General features: G+C 33.2%; 2 protein-coding genes across 2 annotated transcripts; one reads left to right on the top strand and one right to left on the bottom strand.

Annotated features, from left to right (window-relative positions):
- Window positions 1–11,474: 11,474 nt before the first annotated feature.
- Window positions 11,475–12,085, bottom strand: LOC133878870 (putative RING-H2 finger protein ATL69). Its single transcript, XM_062317424.1, has one exon. It carries the CDS (start codon window positions 12,046–12,048, stop codon window positions 11,503–11,505), a length of 546 nt encoding a protein of 181 aa, XP_062173408.1. The 5' UTR covers window positions 12,049–12,085; the 3' UTR covers window positions 11,475–11,502.
- Window positions 12,086–14,077: 1,992 nt separating this feature from the next.
- On the top strand, window positions 14,078–18,348 carry LOC133879921 (protein MAINTENANCE OF PSII UNDER HIGH LIGHT 1). The gene is made up of 3 exons (XM_062318735.1): window positions 14,078–14,469; window positions 16,141–16,275; window positions 17,719–18,348. Exons 1-3 carry the CDS (start codon window positions 14,287–14,289, stop codon window positions 18,097–18,099), a joined length of 699 nt encoding a protein of 232 aa, XP_062174719.1. The 5' UTR covers window positions 14,078–14,286; the 3' UTR covers window positions 18,100–18,348.
- The last annotated feature ends 1,949 nt before the right edge of the window (window positions 18,349–20,297 follow it).

Genomic DNA, 20,297 nt, shown 5'->3' on the forward strand with positions numbered 1-20,297 from the left:
TCTTTTCACGTTTTTTATTTTTTATTTTTTAAATATTATTATTATTTTATTTCTCCTTACTCAAAGATTCTGCTAGTCCCTACAAAAAAATGATTTCTTGCATTAATACATTATTTTAAGCTCAAGATTAATAATTAGGGATAAATACCCCATTGGTACTTGAGTTTTACGTGTTTTTAAATTTAGTACCTCAGTTTTGTTTAGTATCATAGGTGGTACCTGAATTAAGGGTAAAAACCCATTTGGTACCTCTGTTAGATTTTCCGTCCAAATTTTAACGCCTCGCCACGTGTCAACCGCTGAGGTTGACACGTGGCACTACATAAAAAAAAATTAAAAATTAAAAATTAAAATCTTTAGAAAATGATTAAAAATAATAAAATTTTAAAAAAGAAAAAAGAAGAGGGGTGGCTTGGCCACCATGGGGGTGGCCGGTCACCCCATTTTGGCCAAGGAGGTGGCCCAGCCACCCCTTGGCCGGTCTGACCGGTCTGGGGTGGCCGAACCACCCCATAGGGGGTGGTTCGGCCACCCCACAGTTGAAAAAAAAAATAAAATAAAATAAAATTTTGAAGGGTTTTGGCCCTAGGGGGTGGCCGAACCACCCCCGTGGCCCTAGGGGGTGGTTCGGCCACCCCCTAGGGCCAAAACCCATCAAAAAAAAATTGAGGGTTTGCCCTTGGGGGTGGCCGAACCACCCCCTAGGGCCACGGGGGTGGTTCGGCCACCCCCAGTCCGGCCGGGGCCAAAACCCTTCAAAAAAAAATTGAGGGTTGGCCCTTGGGGGTGGCCGAACCACCCCCTAGGGCCAAAACCCTTCAAAAAAATTTTTTTTTTTTTTTTTTTTTTTTTTTTCAACTGTGGGGTGGCCGAACCACCCCCTATGGGGTGGTTCGGCCACCCCAGACCGGCCAGACCGGCCAAGGGGGTGGCTCAGCCACCCCTCTTCTTTTTTCTTTTTTTAATTTTCTTTTTTAAAATTTTATTATTTTTAATCATTTTCTAAAGATTTTAATTTTTAATTTTTAATTTTTTTTTATGTAGTGCCACGTGTCAACCTCAGCGGTTGACACGTGGCGAGGCGTTAAAATTTGGACGGAAAATCTAACAGAGGTACCAAATGGGTTTTTATCCTTAATTCAGGTACCACCTATGATACTAAACAAAACTGAGGTACTAAATTTAAAAACACGTAAAACTCAGGTACCAATGGGGTATTTATCCCTAATAATTAAGCCAAAATTTCACAATTAAGTATAGAATGTAAGAATTGGTACAACTAAGCCATGATAATGCTTACTTTTATCTTATTTATTATTATTATTATTTTAAAAAAAAATAGCACATTTAAGTTATTATCAAAAGAGGATTAAAAAAAAAAAAAAAGAAAAAAAGAAAAGAAAAAGGAAAACAAAAAAAAGAAGAAGAAGATAAAAAGAAGGTCCATATAAAACCTTCTTTCTCCTTTGAGGATAATGACGGGTACCAGGCTGTATTCCAATTAAACCATATTATTTCTCTTTTATGTGTGTTGTTGCGTTCTGGACCGTTCATTTAAATCAACGACTCAAATTAAAACTTATGGATGGCATTTACATTTTATGATGGGTACTTTATGAGGAAATCGATGAACAACGGAAGAATGTGAAAATAAAAAGAAAATTGTATTAATCATGAACTCGGATTAGGGCAGGAGACAAACCACAAGTGAATCCAAATAAAATTAAAAATTATTTACAAGACAAAAGTCTATATCAATTGTCAATAATCCTTATTAACAACCAAATGGCATTTAAGTAGAAATACAAATAGATAAAGCTTAAAGTGATAACACTTAAAGTTCTAATATTCAAATTCAAATAAACTTTAATCCTAATATTAACTAATATAATCCTAATGAGTTAGCATTCTAACTCCACCTCTTATCATAATCCGACTCCTATTATTATATGAAGGGATAATTGCACCACTGATTTTTGGAGTTGGCCTAAATTACAAATAACTTCATGTGGTACAAAAAGTTCATGGAGGGTCATTGTGGTAAACTATAATTACAAATCACTTCCTAAACCCATTTTCCGTCCACCAAATTAAAATAACCCGTTTGTTTGCCACGTCATATAAATAGTGAGACAACCTCTAAATATCATTCGTATTGTAATCCACTAACGGACTCTGTTAACTTAGTGGACAGAAAACGGGTTCAGGGAGTGATTTGTAATTATAGTTTACCACAAAACCCTTCATAAACTTTTTGTACCATAAAGAGTGATTCGTAATTTAGGTTAACCCTAAATATCAATAGTGTAATTATTCATTGTATGAATTTGAAGTTACCTCAATTCCAACCCTTCAACTCATCACTTTAGCTTTCACAGTCCGAAAGTGTATTTAAAAGTCACTCTCTTTCCAATTTGTTTTCATTTTTCTTAGTAAACTAGCTTAATTACAACCCATATATTATCGAACAACTCTTTATTAAAATATTTTATTAATACAAAATTCCTCGTGAAAATATCATCATTTCTATGTTCTTGTGCGGATAATTGAAATTTAATTAATTCTATTGAAATACATATAAGCATATACTAATAACTAATTGAAAAATACATGTGAGAATCACGTGTATTTTAAACACACATCACTTTAATAAACTGTTACAAAAAAATTTAAAGAAAAACTTTGTCCGTACAAAAATGTTTGTTGAGAAGCTCGAGCGAACTAGGTGTGAAAGTGATTATTATATGCTATTATGCTTTGTCTTTCCAAATCATATCCAATCTTTAATAAGATTAAAGTATGCAAGTCAAGGTCTTCTAATACCTTTTTTTTTTTATTGGTCTTCTTATTCCTTGAGTCAATTGGAAGTTATCTCTAATTAACAACCACATAGAATAGTACCCATGTAATCGATGGTCATGGTGAAGATCTTCATATTCAATATAAGTTGTTCTTATCTTGTTAATTATTTAATATATTTCTTGAACAGATAGTTGTGGGTCTTTATAAAAATGTTTTCAGTAGTCAAAGATTTCTTTAACATTTTCATATATATTCAATATATATATTTATTCTCAACTTCTTGTTGAAGACCATTATGTCTTCTAGTATTCCATAGAATAATCGAGAAATTTTGTTATTACCACGAATTAATATTAAATATTTCAACTTAATTACTACTTGTTAGTTAGATGTGTGTGAACACCCATTTTGGAAAAATCCAAGCATTTTCATTTGTTTAGCTTTTAAGGGTCATTCTCATGTGCTTGAACAAGCATGTGTTCTTTTTTCTTTTTTACTCTTGCTTTTTGGTCAATGTGGGACAAACCCCAATTTCTTTTTTTTAAGCAAACCAATGGATTTGGGTAAGGGAAAGAAACAGCCCTATCAGAGCTGAATAGAAGAGAATGGGTCATAAGCAGGACTCACAAAGGTACTCATCCAGCCAATTCTTGCCTGGAAGAGAAAATGGGGTACTACATCGAGCTTGTAAAATTTGGTTTTGAAAAATACTTGGGGGTATTACAGTTTTTATTATAATTTCTTTACAAACTTTGGTGATAATCCATATTTTATGAAAATGAATTTCACGTGAATTATCATATGGCAATTCACATTTTAGTAGCTGGTGTAGTACGTGTCATGTGATAGTCTACATTTTAATGGCTGACATGATAAATGCGATGTAAATTACCATATTAATTTATAAGGGACTTATAATAAAAATCGTAATACGCTTAAGAACAATTATGTGTATTATAAAATTTTCATTATTAAATATAAGGAAAAACTTTACTTATAACCCCTAATCTTTCATCACTTTTACAATTAAGTACTCAAACTTTAAAAAGTTTTATTTTTAGGCTTTCTATCTTTTTCTTTCTTTTTTTATTTCAACCATTCGCTAGAATTTTCTGTTAAATCCTGTAAAATTTTCCAAAATACCCCTCATTTTTTAGGAAAAAAAAAATTGCAGGGATTTAGGTGTTAGTTAAAATTTAACAGAATTTTTTAAAATATCTATACCTGAATCTTTGAAAAAATTATGAAAAAAATATATATATAAGGGTATTTTGAAAATTTTGATAAGATTTAGTGGAATTTTTTAAAATGTTCATACATGAATCTTTGAAAAAATTAATGATTTTTTTTTTTTAAAAAAAAAACAAGGGTATTTAGGAAATTTTAATAGAATTTAACGGAAAATTCTAACGGAGAGTTGAAATTTAAAAAAAAAATAAAAAATTGAAAAATAGATACTTTAAATTGACACTTTTAAAAATTTAAGTACTTAATTGTAAAAGTGATGAAAGATGGAAGTTATAATGACAATTTTTCCTAAATATAATAACGTGTCCATGAGCTGAAACATAGGTCATAGGTACACGCATCTAGCCCAAATGCCCAAATGGGCCGGAGCTACATGCTAGCCTTTGCATTCTTCCCATAAGTCAAAGGAAAATACATCTAGCCCAAATGAGACTGAGCCACAAGCTATTCTTAAATATAGAGCTGCTTAGGATTCGGATCTCCAACAATAAGCATGTTTTATATGAAATGAAATTCATCTATTCAAATAAACAGGCGGGCTACTCAAGATTTGCTCGGACAGATGAGTCTCGTGAGAGCTCTCTCATAGTAAAATTGATGGGAATCTCTATCCGCTAGTTAATCCATTTACGTGTTACGTGTTTTGCGTTGGAGTAATACTGAAAGCCACACTTCCATCACATTCTTATTTTATTGGGTTGACGTGGTGGGGGACCACCTTGCCACATAGGCAAGGTGGTAAAAAGTTGTATATTTGGATGGCATTGAATCATTATTCATAAAAAATTAATTGATAGGTGTCACGCCCCCGTTTAGGAAAATAAGGGAAACGCGAACTAAAAGATAAATAAATAAGTAAATAAAGACAGAGAGTTTCAAAACACAAGTAGTATTACTATTTATACCAACTATGATAGCAGTATCAAAATTTTACACTGGGGCTCGAGGTTATTTACAGCTCAAAAGTGAAGTAGTAAAGCAAAAGCTAGCAATCAACATTGCTAGAAAAACCACCACATAATTTAAAAGACTGAAATGAGTACAGTTTCCATCAACAAAATATAACTGTACTATCATGATCTATCAGCTCTACAGTCTATGTCCACGAAGGAGTCCCCAGGTACTATAACTGCTACTATTTACAAATATCTACATCTTCTTTTAGTCCACTGTACAGTAAGTCCGAGTTGCCCACGGATGGGGCCAGATCTGGGGGTCACTGACTACCAGGAGTCCTACAGGCACTCCTCCCCTCAAGACTATGATATACACCTTCATCTGAAAATGGTTATAAGGGAAAGGGGTGAGTTCGACAACTCAGTAAGGAAATATCAACACTAGGAAAATAAAACATACTATAAAATCATTAATTATGCATAATGACAAAAATATCAAAATGAGCAATTAAGACAGAATTTATAAGTATAATTAACAGAACTTAAAAATAGATGAACAAGAAACATGAATAATGGCATGAATAATCAAATCAATTCTTTTTATTTTCTCTTTTATCCTTTAACTATGGTTTAACCCTTTATAGACTCTACACCGCCAGTTCCCGTGAGCGGTGCACGTTGGCTTTGTCCAAAAGACCTATAGACTCAGCCTGTCGTCACAGAGAAGAGTCGTCGGGTTGGGGATCTTCCCTAGGTGAAGGCCAACCCCAGCCGGTAGCACACACCGTATTTTGGTATGCTTGCCTTCCTACCCTGTATGGTACCGATCTTAACTGTAGTAGTGCCTCAGAATTTAAACAATTACTGTACATGAACGTTTTCTGTAATACTGTAGGCTCTACTATAACTGTATACTATACTTTAAAACTGTAAGAGCCGTTTTTTATAACTATAGTCATGTGCAGACTTTAAACTTTAAATCCCTTTTTTTTTTTTTCATTCAAAACTATGTAAATCATAAACTTTAGAATACTCTATAATCAAATCTTCGAACTGCTCTTTCTCATAGCTGTAAGTATGTATAATCCATAACTAAATGCTCTTAATCATAATTATAAAAATGCATAAAATTGCATGAATAAAAACATATGAGAAATAACAGCTTGGCATTTAAAATTTCACATGAGCAACGCTTTGTAAAATTCCCCAACACTTTTTCAAAAGATTTATAGTAAAATCTTGTTGGGGGATTTTTTTTAGGTGTTGTATCCCCTTACCTGGATTTGCTCTTAACGACAAGATTGAGCTTTTACCTAAATAAAACACAAGGGTAAATTTTAGAGGATATTCTGTAGTTTAGATAGCCGTTATAACAATAAATTATAAACCTTAAAAAATCTAAATTAGAGCTAATATTTACACTATCATTTTATTTATACCTTATCAAAAAAAATTATTCTATCTAATTAACAAAAAATAATCCCATAATTAAAACAGAAAAAAAAAATACCAAACCTATAGATAAATTAACTAATAAGACTTAAATCTCAAAACTCTACAATTTCAACCCCAAACTCACGGGTCTACCCAAAAACACACCAAACACAGAGTTAACTAATACCAACCTAAACAAAATACACCAAGAACCAAAACCACAGGGAAAATCCAATAACTTAATCCGGTTAACACAGCAAAACTCTAAAACAATATTATTTGGAACCTAAAGACTTCAAAGGCAATAACACTGAACCGGCCAAAATGACAAATTCCAAAACAGGAAACAACTGGCCAGATTCCTTCACCAAAACTCAGGGGCCGAATAGCTCAAGGAACCACAAAACAAAACACCCATTCAGTTGAAACACTGCACACACAATATCTGCCAAAATCATCAACATCCCAACACACTCGGCCAGCCCTTCAACTGAAATAGAAAATCACAAACGAACCCACTGCCCTCTCCAACCAACCGGCCGAACCCACAAAGCCAACCAAGATAACAATCATCAAAAACCACCAAATCATCACATCCACTTCACGGCACACCCACCCCAGCTCAAACCAAACCAGAATTTTTCTTGAACTAAGAATCCCACAACTCAACCGGTTTACCCAAGAAATATACTCCCAAAATCAAACCAAAATCAACCCAAAAATGTAAAGTACTAGGATTTCACTTACCCATGGAGAAAATGGGTTTTCTATGGTATAGGTACCGGAAAACATCACCGGAAAGTTCTCCTGTGACGTTGCCGACGCAGGGCCGCGGCCTTCCGGCCCAGCGGCGCCGACCGCCCAGTCCGGTGGCCAACCCACCGACTGGGTCTTCTACCTTCCTCCCCTCTCTCTCTCTCGGCCAACGCCCAAATCTCCCTCATCTCCACTCTCGTCTCCCTCTCTGATTGTGTTAGAAAAAAAAGACAAGAAGAAATAAACAGAGAAGGAAGGAGAATAGAAGAAGGACAAGAAGAATGAAAAAAAAAAACAAAATAAGGTGCTGTCTGCAGGGACACGCACGTTATTGAAGGAAGAGAAAGGAAAGAAAATAAAGATTAAAAAAAAAGAAATAATATACATATGCCAAGAATATTAAAGAACTAGAAAACAAAACCAAATGCAGTAGAACTCAAAGTAATACCTGCTGGTTTTGTTCTGGGTTTTGCAAGCTTTCTCAGTTCAGTGAAGAGGTGATGAAGTAGAAGAAATAAAACTCAAGGGTATTTAATATGGATAGAGTTGCGTACGTGTCTTGGAAGATAAGGCTTAACAAAAAAGAACTTGCAGATCCCGGCATTCACGGACAGCCATAAATAAATCAGAAAAATCTCATGCTAAGAAAAAAAAATTTTACACGTCCATCTGTACTGCCCCCTTTTTTTTAATAACCTATTATCTCATCTTAAAAATGTTTTAATAATTATTATTACTAGGGTGTTATAATAGGCACCGGCATGTTAACCCAGTGAGCTAGGGGTATGCTTTTTAGCATTTTTGTTTGCATTGTTACTTCCCTCAATGTACCATTTATTTTGTAATGTCCTCTTCAATCTTTCAATTTTTGTAACATCCCCCATCAATCTACCATTGAGATTCAATGTCTCCCTTTGTTAGAAAATTCCTTTAAGTCAAACGACAAGAGATGCAAACTATTCATTATACTCCATAAAATTTTAAAATTCAATTATACCCTTGATTTTTTATTTTTTATTTTTTTTAAAAAAAACCAACTTCACTTATAACTTTTGATCTTTCATCATTTTTTGAAAAAATGTACCTAAACTTTAAAAAATGTCAGTTTAGATTTTAGGATATCCATCTTTCATTTTTTTTTTTTTTTTCAATTTCAACCGTCTGTAAAAAATTTCTGTTAAATCCTATAAAAATTTTCAAAATATCATTTTTTTTTAAAAAAAAATTAAAAATTAAAATTTTTTTCAAAGATTCAGGCATGGTTATTCTTGCAAATTCCGTTAAATTCTAACCAATACCTAAATCCTAGCAATTTTTGTTATTTTCTTTCTTAAAAAAAATGATGAGTGTTTCGAAAATTTTGACATGATTTAACAAAAAATTCTAACGAATAGTTTAAATTGAAAGATGGATATCCTAAATTGATACTTTTTAAAGTTTGATTCACTTAAGTGATGAAATATCAGTAATTATAAGTAAAGTTCTCCCAAAAAAATAACTCTTTCACTCGTGACCCATGGCTAGCTCTGGGTATAGCCGTGACCATGGGTCTTGAGTGACCCATGGCCTGCTTGTGGGTCCTTTTTATATATGTATATATATTATGTAAGATTATTTTTGTCACTTTGAGTCTCGTGAAATGAACATTATATCTCATTTCGTTAAGATTTAATAAAAAATCTTAACAGAAGGGAGATATAGTAAATTTAAGGAACAGTGTAAAAATTAAAACATTACAAATAACATAGTAAGTAGAGTGGTTGTTCGATGGGGGTAAGTGTAATTTCTCCATACATGCATGGTGGATAAGGATCCTCTACATTTCAAGGTCAAAAATTTATTTTGTTGTATTTAATTATTTACATAATGCCACATCATTTAAAATTTTAAATGAAGTGGCAACATATTCATCATGTGGCCTCAAGTAAATCGTTAGATCTATAAAATAAAATTTTGGCTATAAAATTACTTATCTTTATTTTCACTTGAAATGGAAATGATCACATGCCGTACGTGGTAATCTTTGCAATATAGAGCTGGTATACTTTGCATTTATGTTACTTATAATGAGGGCGGAATTATAATTTTAAGTAGGGAGGAGCCTAAAAGAATAATTTTTGGGGGTAAATTTCTTTTAAAGGGTCTATCTCATGCAAAAAAATATATTTAAAAAAAAAATTAAAATACTTGAGGGAGTTATTGCCTCAAGCACACATGTAGCTCCACCTCACTTATACAAACAAGCAATCTAAATGGAGTAAGGAAATTAAACAAAAATAGATATGTGTTCAAAGTCCATAAACTTGAGCAATTTTGTCAACAATAAATATAGGAAAATGCTAGTGTTTCTACAAATTTTACTATAATCCTTACAAACGGACAATTGTCTTACCACACCAAACACTAGAGTTACTAAACTAACTCGGCAATTCACGTGACAATAACTCAACATCAGCCACGTTACCGCTATGGGTGGTCGAACGAACTACTCCTATGTGCCTAGAGACCGACGACCACCCACGGGCTAGATGAACTAATTTCTAGGGAAAATTAAATCAAATTTTGGCTCCATTTGTGAATCTTTGGATAGCAATTGTGTTAAATTATGTGACCTACCTGACTTTTTCTTCATAACTCTTTTACTCCATCTTGTTCCTGCTCAACCATAGTTTCCTTCACCCTCCAATGCTAAAATTTCCTAGCCCTACTCTTGATTGAAATATCACGTTTATTATAGCTACTATCATGAATAATAGTATAATTAACCAAATCATTTGTAGTTAATTTATGTCTTCATTATTAATACCTTTTGTTTTTAAAATACAATTTTTTTTTTTTAAAAAAAAAAATCCCATTTTGAAAGATAATCGATCCAAATAGCTTCAAAGAATTGTTTTCACTCCAAAATACTAGCAAGGATCACAACAACTTTATGTGCATGAGGCTACTCGTTAAATTTGTTTCCTTTAATTTTTTTTTATCAAGTAAAATACATATGCATTGGTAGCCTTAAAAACTAAATTGGAATCCTATCAAAATTAGTATTGTCTTTTCATTCATACTTTGGCTCTCTCGATGACAAATTCCGATTCTGTTTCCGCCTATCAGCACATTTATGTATTATATTTTCGGTTTTTCTTTTATCCAACGACCAGGTGAGGATAACTCTCTTTCCTCGACTCGTCTAGAGAATTTTCTTCTTTCTCTTTAACCAAACATTATGTCGATAGTAGCCATTTTCTTCAAACACACAATTTTTATAAGATTAACAGATCACACGCATTCTCCCATACTTCTTCAACCATCGATCCGGTTTGAAACAAAACTTTGTCCTATAAAATATTCAATCAAACTCAAACATGAATTCAATATATGAATGGCCAATGAAAATATTCACTCCATTTCATTTGAAATTGATAGGAGTTGATTCTTTGTTTTACAAAAGGATAAAATTATTATTTTAATATTTTAGACAATTGTACCCCTCAAGTAATCTTATTGGCCAATGAAAGGAGGCCAACTACCATCTCTAGAAGGAGACAGCAGAAATGAAGGGCAGATAGAGGTAGGATGAGATAATAAATGGGCTGCTGCAGAGCAGGAAATCCGTGCCCCATTTACTCCAACCGCATTAATCTAAGGGAACCCCACAAATATTTTTCTTTTCTTTTTGTGAGGCTCAAAGAGCTTTGAGTTTCTATCATATTATTATTATTGTTGAAGAAAATAAATATGCATTAATGGCAAATATATTTTTAAATAAAGATTGTCTATTTATATGCATTGGGATTTGAAATTTGAAACACCTAACCCCATCACCCTTCCTTAATAACCTCATTATGTAACCCATTGGTAACCGACACTATCGGGAAAAAAATATAAAAAAATAATAATAATAATAATTTTTTTTTTTTTTTTTTGACAATAAACATGATATTTAATATATATATATATATATTTTTTTTTACAGAATCTAAGCTAAATCTAACTCGAAAAACCCAAATGACCTCATGCTTGTATGGTTTCATGTCCACTAATTTTGAAATCTAATTTCTTTTTAGAAGGGTTAGCTTAGATTTAAGTTTCAATCTTGTTGGAAATAAAATGTGTCTCGTAACAAAACATTAGAGACCTATGTCTTAATTTTAACGGGTCCAATTCCAATTAAAATTAAACCCAAATTGAATATATACGTAATATAATCATATGTTCCAACATGCTTTGTATTGATTAAAAAACTAAAAAGAAAAAGAAAATAAATAAATAAAACCTCTATCACAAAAAAAAAAAAAAAAAGTTCCTCTATGCTTTGTATTAGTTTGAGAAATAAATATAAAAATAAAAAATAAAGAATAAAAAAACAAAATCACCTGGCGTTGAAGGCCAGCGGAGCCAATTCTGACAAAGGAGTAGCAACAGGCGTAGGACTCGCCGAGGGAGCAGGAGAATTCCTACACAAAGGACACGTGGCGCTCATTCGGAGCCATTCATCAATGCAATCTGCATGGAAGCAGTGATCGCAATCTGGAATGCACCGTATATTATCCTTGGGCCGATAGTCGGACAAGCAAATGGAGCATGGGCCGTTGTTGGGCTTTGGTAGTCTTCGACTCTCACCGAGCACCATCTTCGGGTAAGATTCTATGATGGACCCATCTAGGCCCATCACCATCACCACCACCGCCTCCGCTGACGTTCTCAAGGTAGACTCGTGATTGGACGTCTCAACTCCGTTATCGTTGTTATTGCTATTACTACCACCACTATCACTACGACCGTTAGCTTTAACTCTAACGCAAGCGTAGGAAGCAAACATGATAGTGGAGATGAGTACGAGGATGCTAACGGCAATAGCAATGCCGTAACCGAGGCCGACACCAGTCGTCATCACCGGTGGATCGGCGGCAGACATTAGAGAGATCAGAGAAGGAAGAAATGAGGCCAAATATGCAAGAAGTGTTTGAAGGTGGGAACATAGAAGTAGTGGATAGATTTATAAGGCTAAAAGGAAGAGGTGGGGCTAAGGCAGGCCGGGGTAAGCGGGAAATATTAAATAGCTTTTGTGACTTTGAAGTTAATGTTCAACGGCATTCGAAATGACATTAATGCCCATGTGATTGGTATCCGAGAAAGGGTAGAAAGTGGAGGCCTGCATGGAAAAGTGGTCTTGAGGGTCCATTTTGTTGATTATATTTATTCAATAAAGGTCATTTTGATTAATATTATTCTGACCTGACCCATTGTTTTATTAGAATGAATATATTCATTGTTTAGTACCTAAATTTCGGGGCCATTGTCTAGGGATCTCGGCCTTCCCCAAAAGGATATAGAGTAAGAAATTAATAAAGATTTATTATTATTTTTAAAAAAAAAAAAACAAATAGATCCAATATTTCTTAAACATAATTTTCCTTTAATTTGGGTTTGAATAATTTCTTCCAATTAAATTGATATATATTCAAAATGCACGTAAAAAACACATGCTCTTATAAAAATGTTTGAGCGGCAACAAGCTCAAGCTAATGCTACTTTATCTTTCTATTTTATAATATTAATTAATTTAGGTATACTCTATGTTCATTCTGAAAAATGATACGTGAATTCTATTAAGCTTTGAGAAATGTTAGGAGTACTAAATTTTTTACCAAGATGACGTGGAGTTTATTCATTAGAGATGATTAAAATAATTAATAAAAAGAAATGCTACGAGTACCAATGAATGAGTTCTACATCATCTTAATACATATCTCTTAGTAAAAGATTTGGTAAGAATTGAAAATAATGCAAACTTTTGTTTTGTATAAATGTATTATAAGCAATTGTAGGCGTAAAAGGCTAAAACTCAACACTCCTTTGATGATAGCAACTCATAGGCAAACATTTGGAAACTTGTGGTAACACAAATTCTTATGGTGGGGTTTAGGGTTTGGGCGTAAAGAAAGAGTAATGGTAAATTTGTACGTCTCTCGTATGAAGATGAACAAGAGAATGAAACCAACCATTTTTCAAATATAAAGGTACTTAGCTTATAAGCGGGGTTGGAAATGAACATGTAACAAAAATAAACAAAATATCTTTCTCATATATGATTGGGTGTGACTAAACAAAATTTTCTAGATGAATTCTGATTCACCCAAATGATTAATTTTTACTAATTACTTTTTTTTTATTTGAAAATTGTTTTTTAATGCTTTAAATAGTGATTTGGTAGGTTCGTATTTTTTGGTATATTCAATTCAATTATAAAGAATGAGTGTGATAAGAACTGTATCCATAATATCTTTGCCCTCTTTTCCTTTTTTAATCCTTCTTTTTTCAGGAATCCATTAGGGACCCATCAAATTTACAGAGAGAGCTAACTCTCTCTCAAGTCATTTGTAGGGAGAAAGAGAGAATTTTATAACTTAGCTTTAATTGACGGGCAAGGATCCGCTGCAATTTGTTTATTTGAATTGCATGTAATTTGAACAACCCCATAGAAAAAGGGGTTACAGGACCTATCTACCCTAGATAGCGCAAAATCTAGGAACAACCTACATTTTGTGTACAATTTGAACACCAATTCTAAGAGATCTCGATCCTAAATTGCCGCCCATTTTTTTGGATAGAGAGATTTTTAGCAATTTTGTTGTTTGGATTATTAGCGATTCGGTTAGCAAATGTGAGAGAGTTTCTGTGAGACTCACTTACCGGAACATATCTTAAACAGTCCGCTCACCTATTAGAATAAGTGAAACCCGTAACAACTCTCTCATGTTTACTATCCCAAAAAATAAAAATAAAAATAAAAAAATAAAAAAAATTGCTAAATCCAAATCTCATTTTCCTTGCCTTGTGTATTCCTATAGAAAGAAACACCACCCAAGATTTTTTAGTACCTACAGAAAAACAGCCTTAGCCCGGCCCAAAGCATGCATGTTAAGATTACACGTAACACCTCTCAAACTCCACCACAAAAGACCCATCCAACTCACAAAAAATCTCTCCCTCTCTCTCTCTCTCTCTCTCTCTCCCTCTCGATTCCCAGCAAAATCCTACAACCCCAGAAAGAATATCAAAGAAAGTTGCAGACTTTTCCAAGTAATATATACGAATACGAGGTCAGAAGTGTTTCTGAGCTGATTTATATATAAAAATCTTGCTTTCAACAATGGCGGCCTGTGCCTCACAAGCAGTGATAGCTGCAGCCAACACCTGCAATTTCCCAACGCAAAGGTTCTTCAACAACAGGTACCAGTGTGTGAGTAAAGTACGAACTTCCAGCGTGTTCACTATCAAGGCTTCCTCTGAAGAGACTGATTGCAATGTTGAAGAGTGTGCTCCTGATAAGGAGGTGATCAGTTTCTTCCTTCATTTCTTGTTATCTTTTTCTAGTTTATTTGCACTGTTTGGTGGCAAAGAAAATATTGCGGAAAAAAATTGGAAATTTTAAATAGTGGGGTCCAAAAAAAGTGACTTATACTTTATTGCAATTGATGAGCTTGCCATGCTTAAAATCCAAAATTTTTCTTGAAATGTTCTATAAGAGTTGTTTTATCTTCTGGCCTTTGCTCTGTTTCCGCAGCTCCTCACTGAATTGGGTTTCCATGAAGTCCTCATAGGATTCATTGGTCCGTATAGGGAAAATTTGGCTTTGTATTCCATTTACTTAACGGGTTGTCAAGTTTAAGGCTTGTTGTGTTTCATTTGATTGATTTCATTCTGGTAAAGGGCTTTTTACTAACCCAATTAGAATTCAGGGTTTTGGAATTAGTTGGCATGAGATTTTGTTTCCCTTCTTGGTGAAAAAGATGGAAATATTGTATAGAAACAAACCATTATTGTAATATGCCATGCCTTTCCCAACCATAACCGGGGATATATATATATATATATATAGCTAGCTTTTGTTGCTTGATACAAACTTAGGTATTTTGTGTAAACAATTTAAGATTTTTGTTGTCATGTTCAGACTAAAAGTTTCCTTCTGTATTATCATAAAATAATAACGATGGTATGATGGGTGAAATTTTTTATAGATGTTCCTCTGATACCTAATGATAGGAACCCAAGGGTTTTTATCCATTGAAAATCAGAAAATAAAAGGAAAAAAGGGATAAATCGATTGCTTCGAGGGGATCAAACCTCCAATTGATCACTTTGAGGGATCGGCTTTCAATTGCTTTTGGCAAAATTATGTTTCTTCTTCACTGAATTGCCATATCACATCTACACTTGCTTTATAGAATAAAGTAGGACTTATTTAGGTAAGAAAATCTAGAGTTTACCTTAGCCCATTAGGAAAATAGAATCAAAATATGCTGATACAGCTTATTAAGGAAATATAAATCTAGGGTTTCTTAGCATGTTCTAAATTTTTGTTTATGCTCTATTGTTTCCAGAAGTTTATATGTTGGTTGGTTGGGGCAGGGTGGGGAAGGTATGACATAGAAATATGTGTGTCTAGTACGAAGAAGCCATTTGTCTAATGACCTTTGTTTTTGTCGTCACACATGGAAAATAGTGACAAAAAGTAGGGGTTGATTTGCATGATCATGTCCAACTAACATACTTAAACTTTTCAAGTTAAGGTGGTGTGTCAACATGTAAATGAAGGCCTTACATGAAAACTTCTCAAGATGTTTACTTTCATAGCTTAAAAAGGTGGTAATCAGGATTAATATCAGTACTTAAGTGAGGTGGTAGCCTCATTTCCCTATAAAATTTGATACCATGGACTCTATGAAGCATTTCCTGTCAGATTCAAGATTTACTTTGTTTTTGAGTCTCAATGTGATATGGGTTTTCATCTAAAACTTATTATTCATATGTTTATATTGTGTGATAAAAGAGCTTGTTTATTTTCCAATATCACTTTGCTACTTTATCACTTGTGCAATTTATTTTTTCACCCAAAAGCAAGGGCAATTGATTTCCAGGATATTGCAAAAGCTCATCAGGAACAATTGGGTATTTATCTGCTTTCAATATAGTAAATCTAATGTTGTGCTTTTGGGAAAATTAGGTTGGGAAGGTCAGCATGGAGTGGTTAGCTGGCGAGAAGACCAAAGTGGTTGGAACATTTCCACCTCGCAAGCAGGGTTGGACAGGCTATGTTGAGAAGGACACAGCTGGGCAAACAAACATTTACTCAGTTGAGGTTGGTGATTTTGAATTCTTTCTACTTTCTCACTGTGATGGACTTTGAATAAAAAAAAAAAAATCAATGTTCAAGAGTTTTTTTGTTGTTCAAAAGGACAAAATAACATGTAAAGAAGGATAATATTATGAAAAGTGATCATCAAGAATAAAACTTTGTGTACATATATTTATCTAGATCTTATATTTGAGAAGACGAACCACTAGATTTTGCAATCAATCAGAATCAAGATATGATAGTCTTAGCAAAGAAATCAATGTTAATCAGCAAACATAACTCTCACACAGTTGTCCTCTTCTTCTTTTCAGGAAATTCAGATGACTTGATATATTTACATTTAATTTCATCAAGATATTGTCATCAACATGTTAGGGAAAGAATTGTTAAAAATCTGCGAGAATTTTTCTGCCACTCATATCTATCAATTCCGCATGCATGAACATTGCTTAAAACTGATATATTATTGGCTTGGCTAAGTTTTTCTTCGTGAAAATGCCAAACCTCCTCTCTTTCCACTGCCATCATTATAATTTTTTTTTTTTTTCTGAGGCTTGCATTAGTGCATGGCAGTTCTATCTTGGGATATAAAAATTCAGCAGAATTCTCATTAGGTTACTTTCACAGGGCGAGGTAGAGCGAACATTGCACTTTTTCAATCCTGTGTTCACCTTTTAACATCTTGATTTATGAGGCATATGCCTGATGTGACCTGCTTGCTTAATACTCTCTCCCTCTCCGCAAAATAACCTATGTTTCTTTTATTTGGATGTGCAATAAAATTTAACCTAACTTTTTAACTCTATTTCCGGTTAATTAATTAGTTGACACACATTAAGATGCAACTGAGATTGGAGTAACATCTTTAATGTTTGTATGGAAGATAATGTATTTTTTCTCTCTTTCTACCCTTTCTAATATGTACCTTTTGGTTTTCTTGTTTCCCCCTCCCTTGGATACTTTTACCCTTGTGGTCGAAAGAATGCAAATAAGAAATATATGGTTGTTAACAGTTGGTGTGAAATAGCAATTACATCCTCACATAATCTACAGACAAGGTCCATGCAGAAGGGAATGGGTATTCCAAAGACGAGAATTTTAGGACTTCCATGCTAAGTAGGGTTTATTTCAAGTAAATTTTTCTACTTTGTGACATAAATTTAGCTTTTATCTGCAAACTAAGATAGTTTTGTAATTTAAGGTTATTTTTGGCCGGTAGACCTTTTTTGGGCATATTGAAATGACAGGATGTAACAGTGTGGACTACACAGGATATTTCCTTTGTCTGTGTCACTTTACCTTGAAACGTTTGAATAAAATTGATGCAACAGCAACTGTTCTTGGGATCATTATTGCTTTCTTGCATCTTTAGCCTTCTTACCTGCTCCTCTCTTAATTCTTCAATGTTGTAATTTGTTCCATCTCATGTCTTCTTAAACCTTCCAGCCTGCAGTTTATGTGGCAGAAAGTGCGATAAGCTCTGGAACTGCGGGTTCTTCCTCTAGTGGAGCAGAGAACATAGCAGCAATCGCTGCTGGCCTTGGCCTCATCTTTGTTGCTGCAGCTTCATCAGTAGTCCTCCAAGTTTCTAAAAACCCACCTCAAGTGCAGACAGTAGAATATTCTGGGCCATCCCTTAGTTACTATGTCAACAAGTTTAAACCACAAGAAATTATCGAAGCCTCAGTGCCAAGCGAAACTGAATCACCGTCGTCTGTTCCGGCAGATAACTCTGCTGCAGAGGTACCCCAGATTCAGGTCAAATCCCAAGTTCAACCGGAGCCCTCCACTTCAAGTTTGGAAAGTTTTTTTCTTTCAGGGAATTGAAGTTGGTATGGTTTCTTGAACTGTAAAATCTTACTGGAGTTTTTTCTTCATATTATGAATGTATCTAATTTAAGATAAAGATGTATGCTCTGCAACCTTACGGAGATGTGTATCGCATTGATCGGGAACATGATTAGAAATACAGTTTTGTTTGTGCCAAAGATCATGTTACATGTGTTATATGTTTGAAAATTTTCCTTGTCACAGTTTTTGAGGTACTATTGAATGGATGCTTCAAGTAATGTAGCATTTACTAGGGTTCTGAATCATAACAAAAGTCTACCTATAGAAGTTGATTTCTATCCTTTTATTTTTGGGAGGGTTTGAGGCCATGAGAAGAGTCTTTCTTTAGGAAAATGATCTCTTTCATGTTAGCTATAGTTCATAATAAAGTTCAATGTTCATAATAAACAAAGGATAAAGCAGAGAGTGACACTATCAACAAGGGGAACTACATATAAGTAAATCAAATACTATGTAGTGATTAGATTAGGCTCCATTTTCACAAGTGGTTTTGCTTTTCTTGCATCCCCTTCAAAATAGCTTAAACATCACAAATTAAAATTGTCTCTGAGTCAACCCAAAGACATATATTCAGTTCATGAAGCTGCATTCACATCCTCCAAATCAGTAGATCCAAAGAGAGAACTTTCACAAAATGCTATTTTATTGGTGCAGAATGGAACATTCACTAAAGTTATGGATTATTAGCAAAACAGAAAGCTACATCAAAAAGGCCATCATATATCACAAAACTAGTGGAGTACATCTTCTGTAGTTTTTTTAACAGAACAGATTTAATTCCAACTTTTTCATGAAAAAGAGAGAGTGAGTGAAATTAAATCTAAACCATTGAAAAACTACAGACGAAGATATGCCGTAAGTTTTTTTACATCACCAATAGTCTATCCTCGGAATTCACCCAGAGATTTTGTGGCTATTAGTAATTCATCAACCAAACACAAGCTCATCCTTCCCTCTTTCTTCACCTTAAAAGGCCCTTCCAATTTCTCCTTAATATTGATTAGTTTAAAAATATTTTTAATTTTATTACACCATCATATTCCTTTTTTTTCCTTTTCTTTTTTTTTTATTTTTTATTTTATTTTATTTTATTTTATTTTATTTTTTATCCTTCCAAGTAAATATTCCTTAGCCAGCATTACCAACTATGTGCAATTTATTGTAAAGACAAGGGTTAATAAATAATAATGATATGTACTCTCTAAAAGCATAAATATCTACAAGAGCTTCATCAAACAGTTTCCCTAGTCTGGATGATAAGATTGGTTCTAAACATAAGAAATCAAGATTAAAGCTTCATGATTAACAATTTAACAACCACCAAGACAAACGTCCCTCCAGGCTCCATCACTAATCTACTCATACTTACAAAAGGAGAAGTATAAAAGGAGATTTTTTTTATTTTTTTATTTTTTTTTTATTTTTTTATTTTTTTTTTATTTATTGCACAAATTTTCCTTCAAACCTAAATTTATATCTATTATTTTTCAAAACATGCCATTCTTATGTACACTTTTAATAGAGTCTCATATGCATTTTAAAAAGGTTAAATATAAAACAAATCAATGAGTAAAGGCGTTTTAACAATTCATTCTCTTGATTTTTAAATCTTAAAATTAAAATCTTTTTTTTTTTTTTTTTTTTTTTAATTAGGTCATTCCGTATATTTTCTGTTCAAATTAAAAGCGTTTGTTAATGCCAATTTTGTATTTTTGCCACATATTAGAATGCGTTTGGAATTTTAATTTCGTAGACAAAAAGTGCGATTTTAAACCAAATCGAAAAAAAATGAATTGTTTGAAATTTGCGTTTTTAAAATATTGCATTTAAAAACGTAGAACATGACATTTTCAAATTGCAATTAAGGATTTTTTTTTTAATCGCAAAATTTTAAAGACTAACATGAGATTTTAATTAGGTTATTCCATAAATTTTATGTTCAATTTAAAAATGTCAGTTAATGCTAAGTCAGTATTTTTGCCACATATCAAAATAATAATTTATTATTTTATTAATAATAAGTTTTTTTTTTTTTTTTTAAATAAAAAAATTGAACGGGTAGTTATTTGTTTCTACCTAAAATATTTTCTAACTTACAAAAACTTTTTTTATCTAAAAAAGAAGAAAAATCCGTAAAATGTCGAAATCGTTAATCCCGCGAAACAAACAGAGCC

The sequence above is a fragment of the Alnus glutinosa genome, chromosome 10 (genome assembly GCF_958979055.1).
Source record: "Alnus glutinosa chromosome 10, dhAlnGlut1.1, whole genome shotgun sequence".
Classification (NCBI taxonomy): Eukaryota; Viridiplantae; Streptophyta; class Magnoliopsida; order Fagales; family Betulaceae; genus Alnus; species Alnus glutinosa.

Excerpts from the sequence above, each read along its gene's own strand:
- LOC133878870 (XM_062317424.1), bottom strand. The coding sequence starts at position 12,048 with ATGTCTGCCGCCGATCCACCGGTGATGACGACTGGTGTCGGCCTCGGT.
- LOC133879921 (XM_062318735.1), top strand. The coding sequence starts at position 14,287 with ATGGCGGCCTGTGCCTCACAAGCAGTGATAGCTGCAGCCAACACCTGC. Across the intron at positions 14,470-16,140 it reads AGTGTGCTCCTGATAAGGAG|GTTGGGAAGGTCAGCATGGA; the intron begins GTGATCAGTTTC and ends TGGGAAAATTAG. Across the intron at positions 16,276-17,718 it reads CAAACATTTACTCAGTTGAG|CCTGCAGTTTATGTGGCAGA; the intron begins GTTGGTGATTTT and ends TAAACCTTCCAG.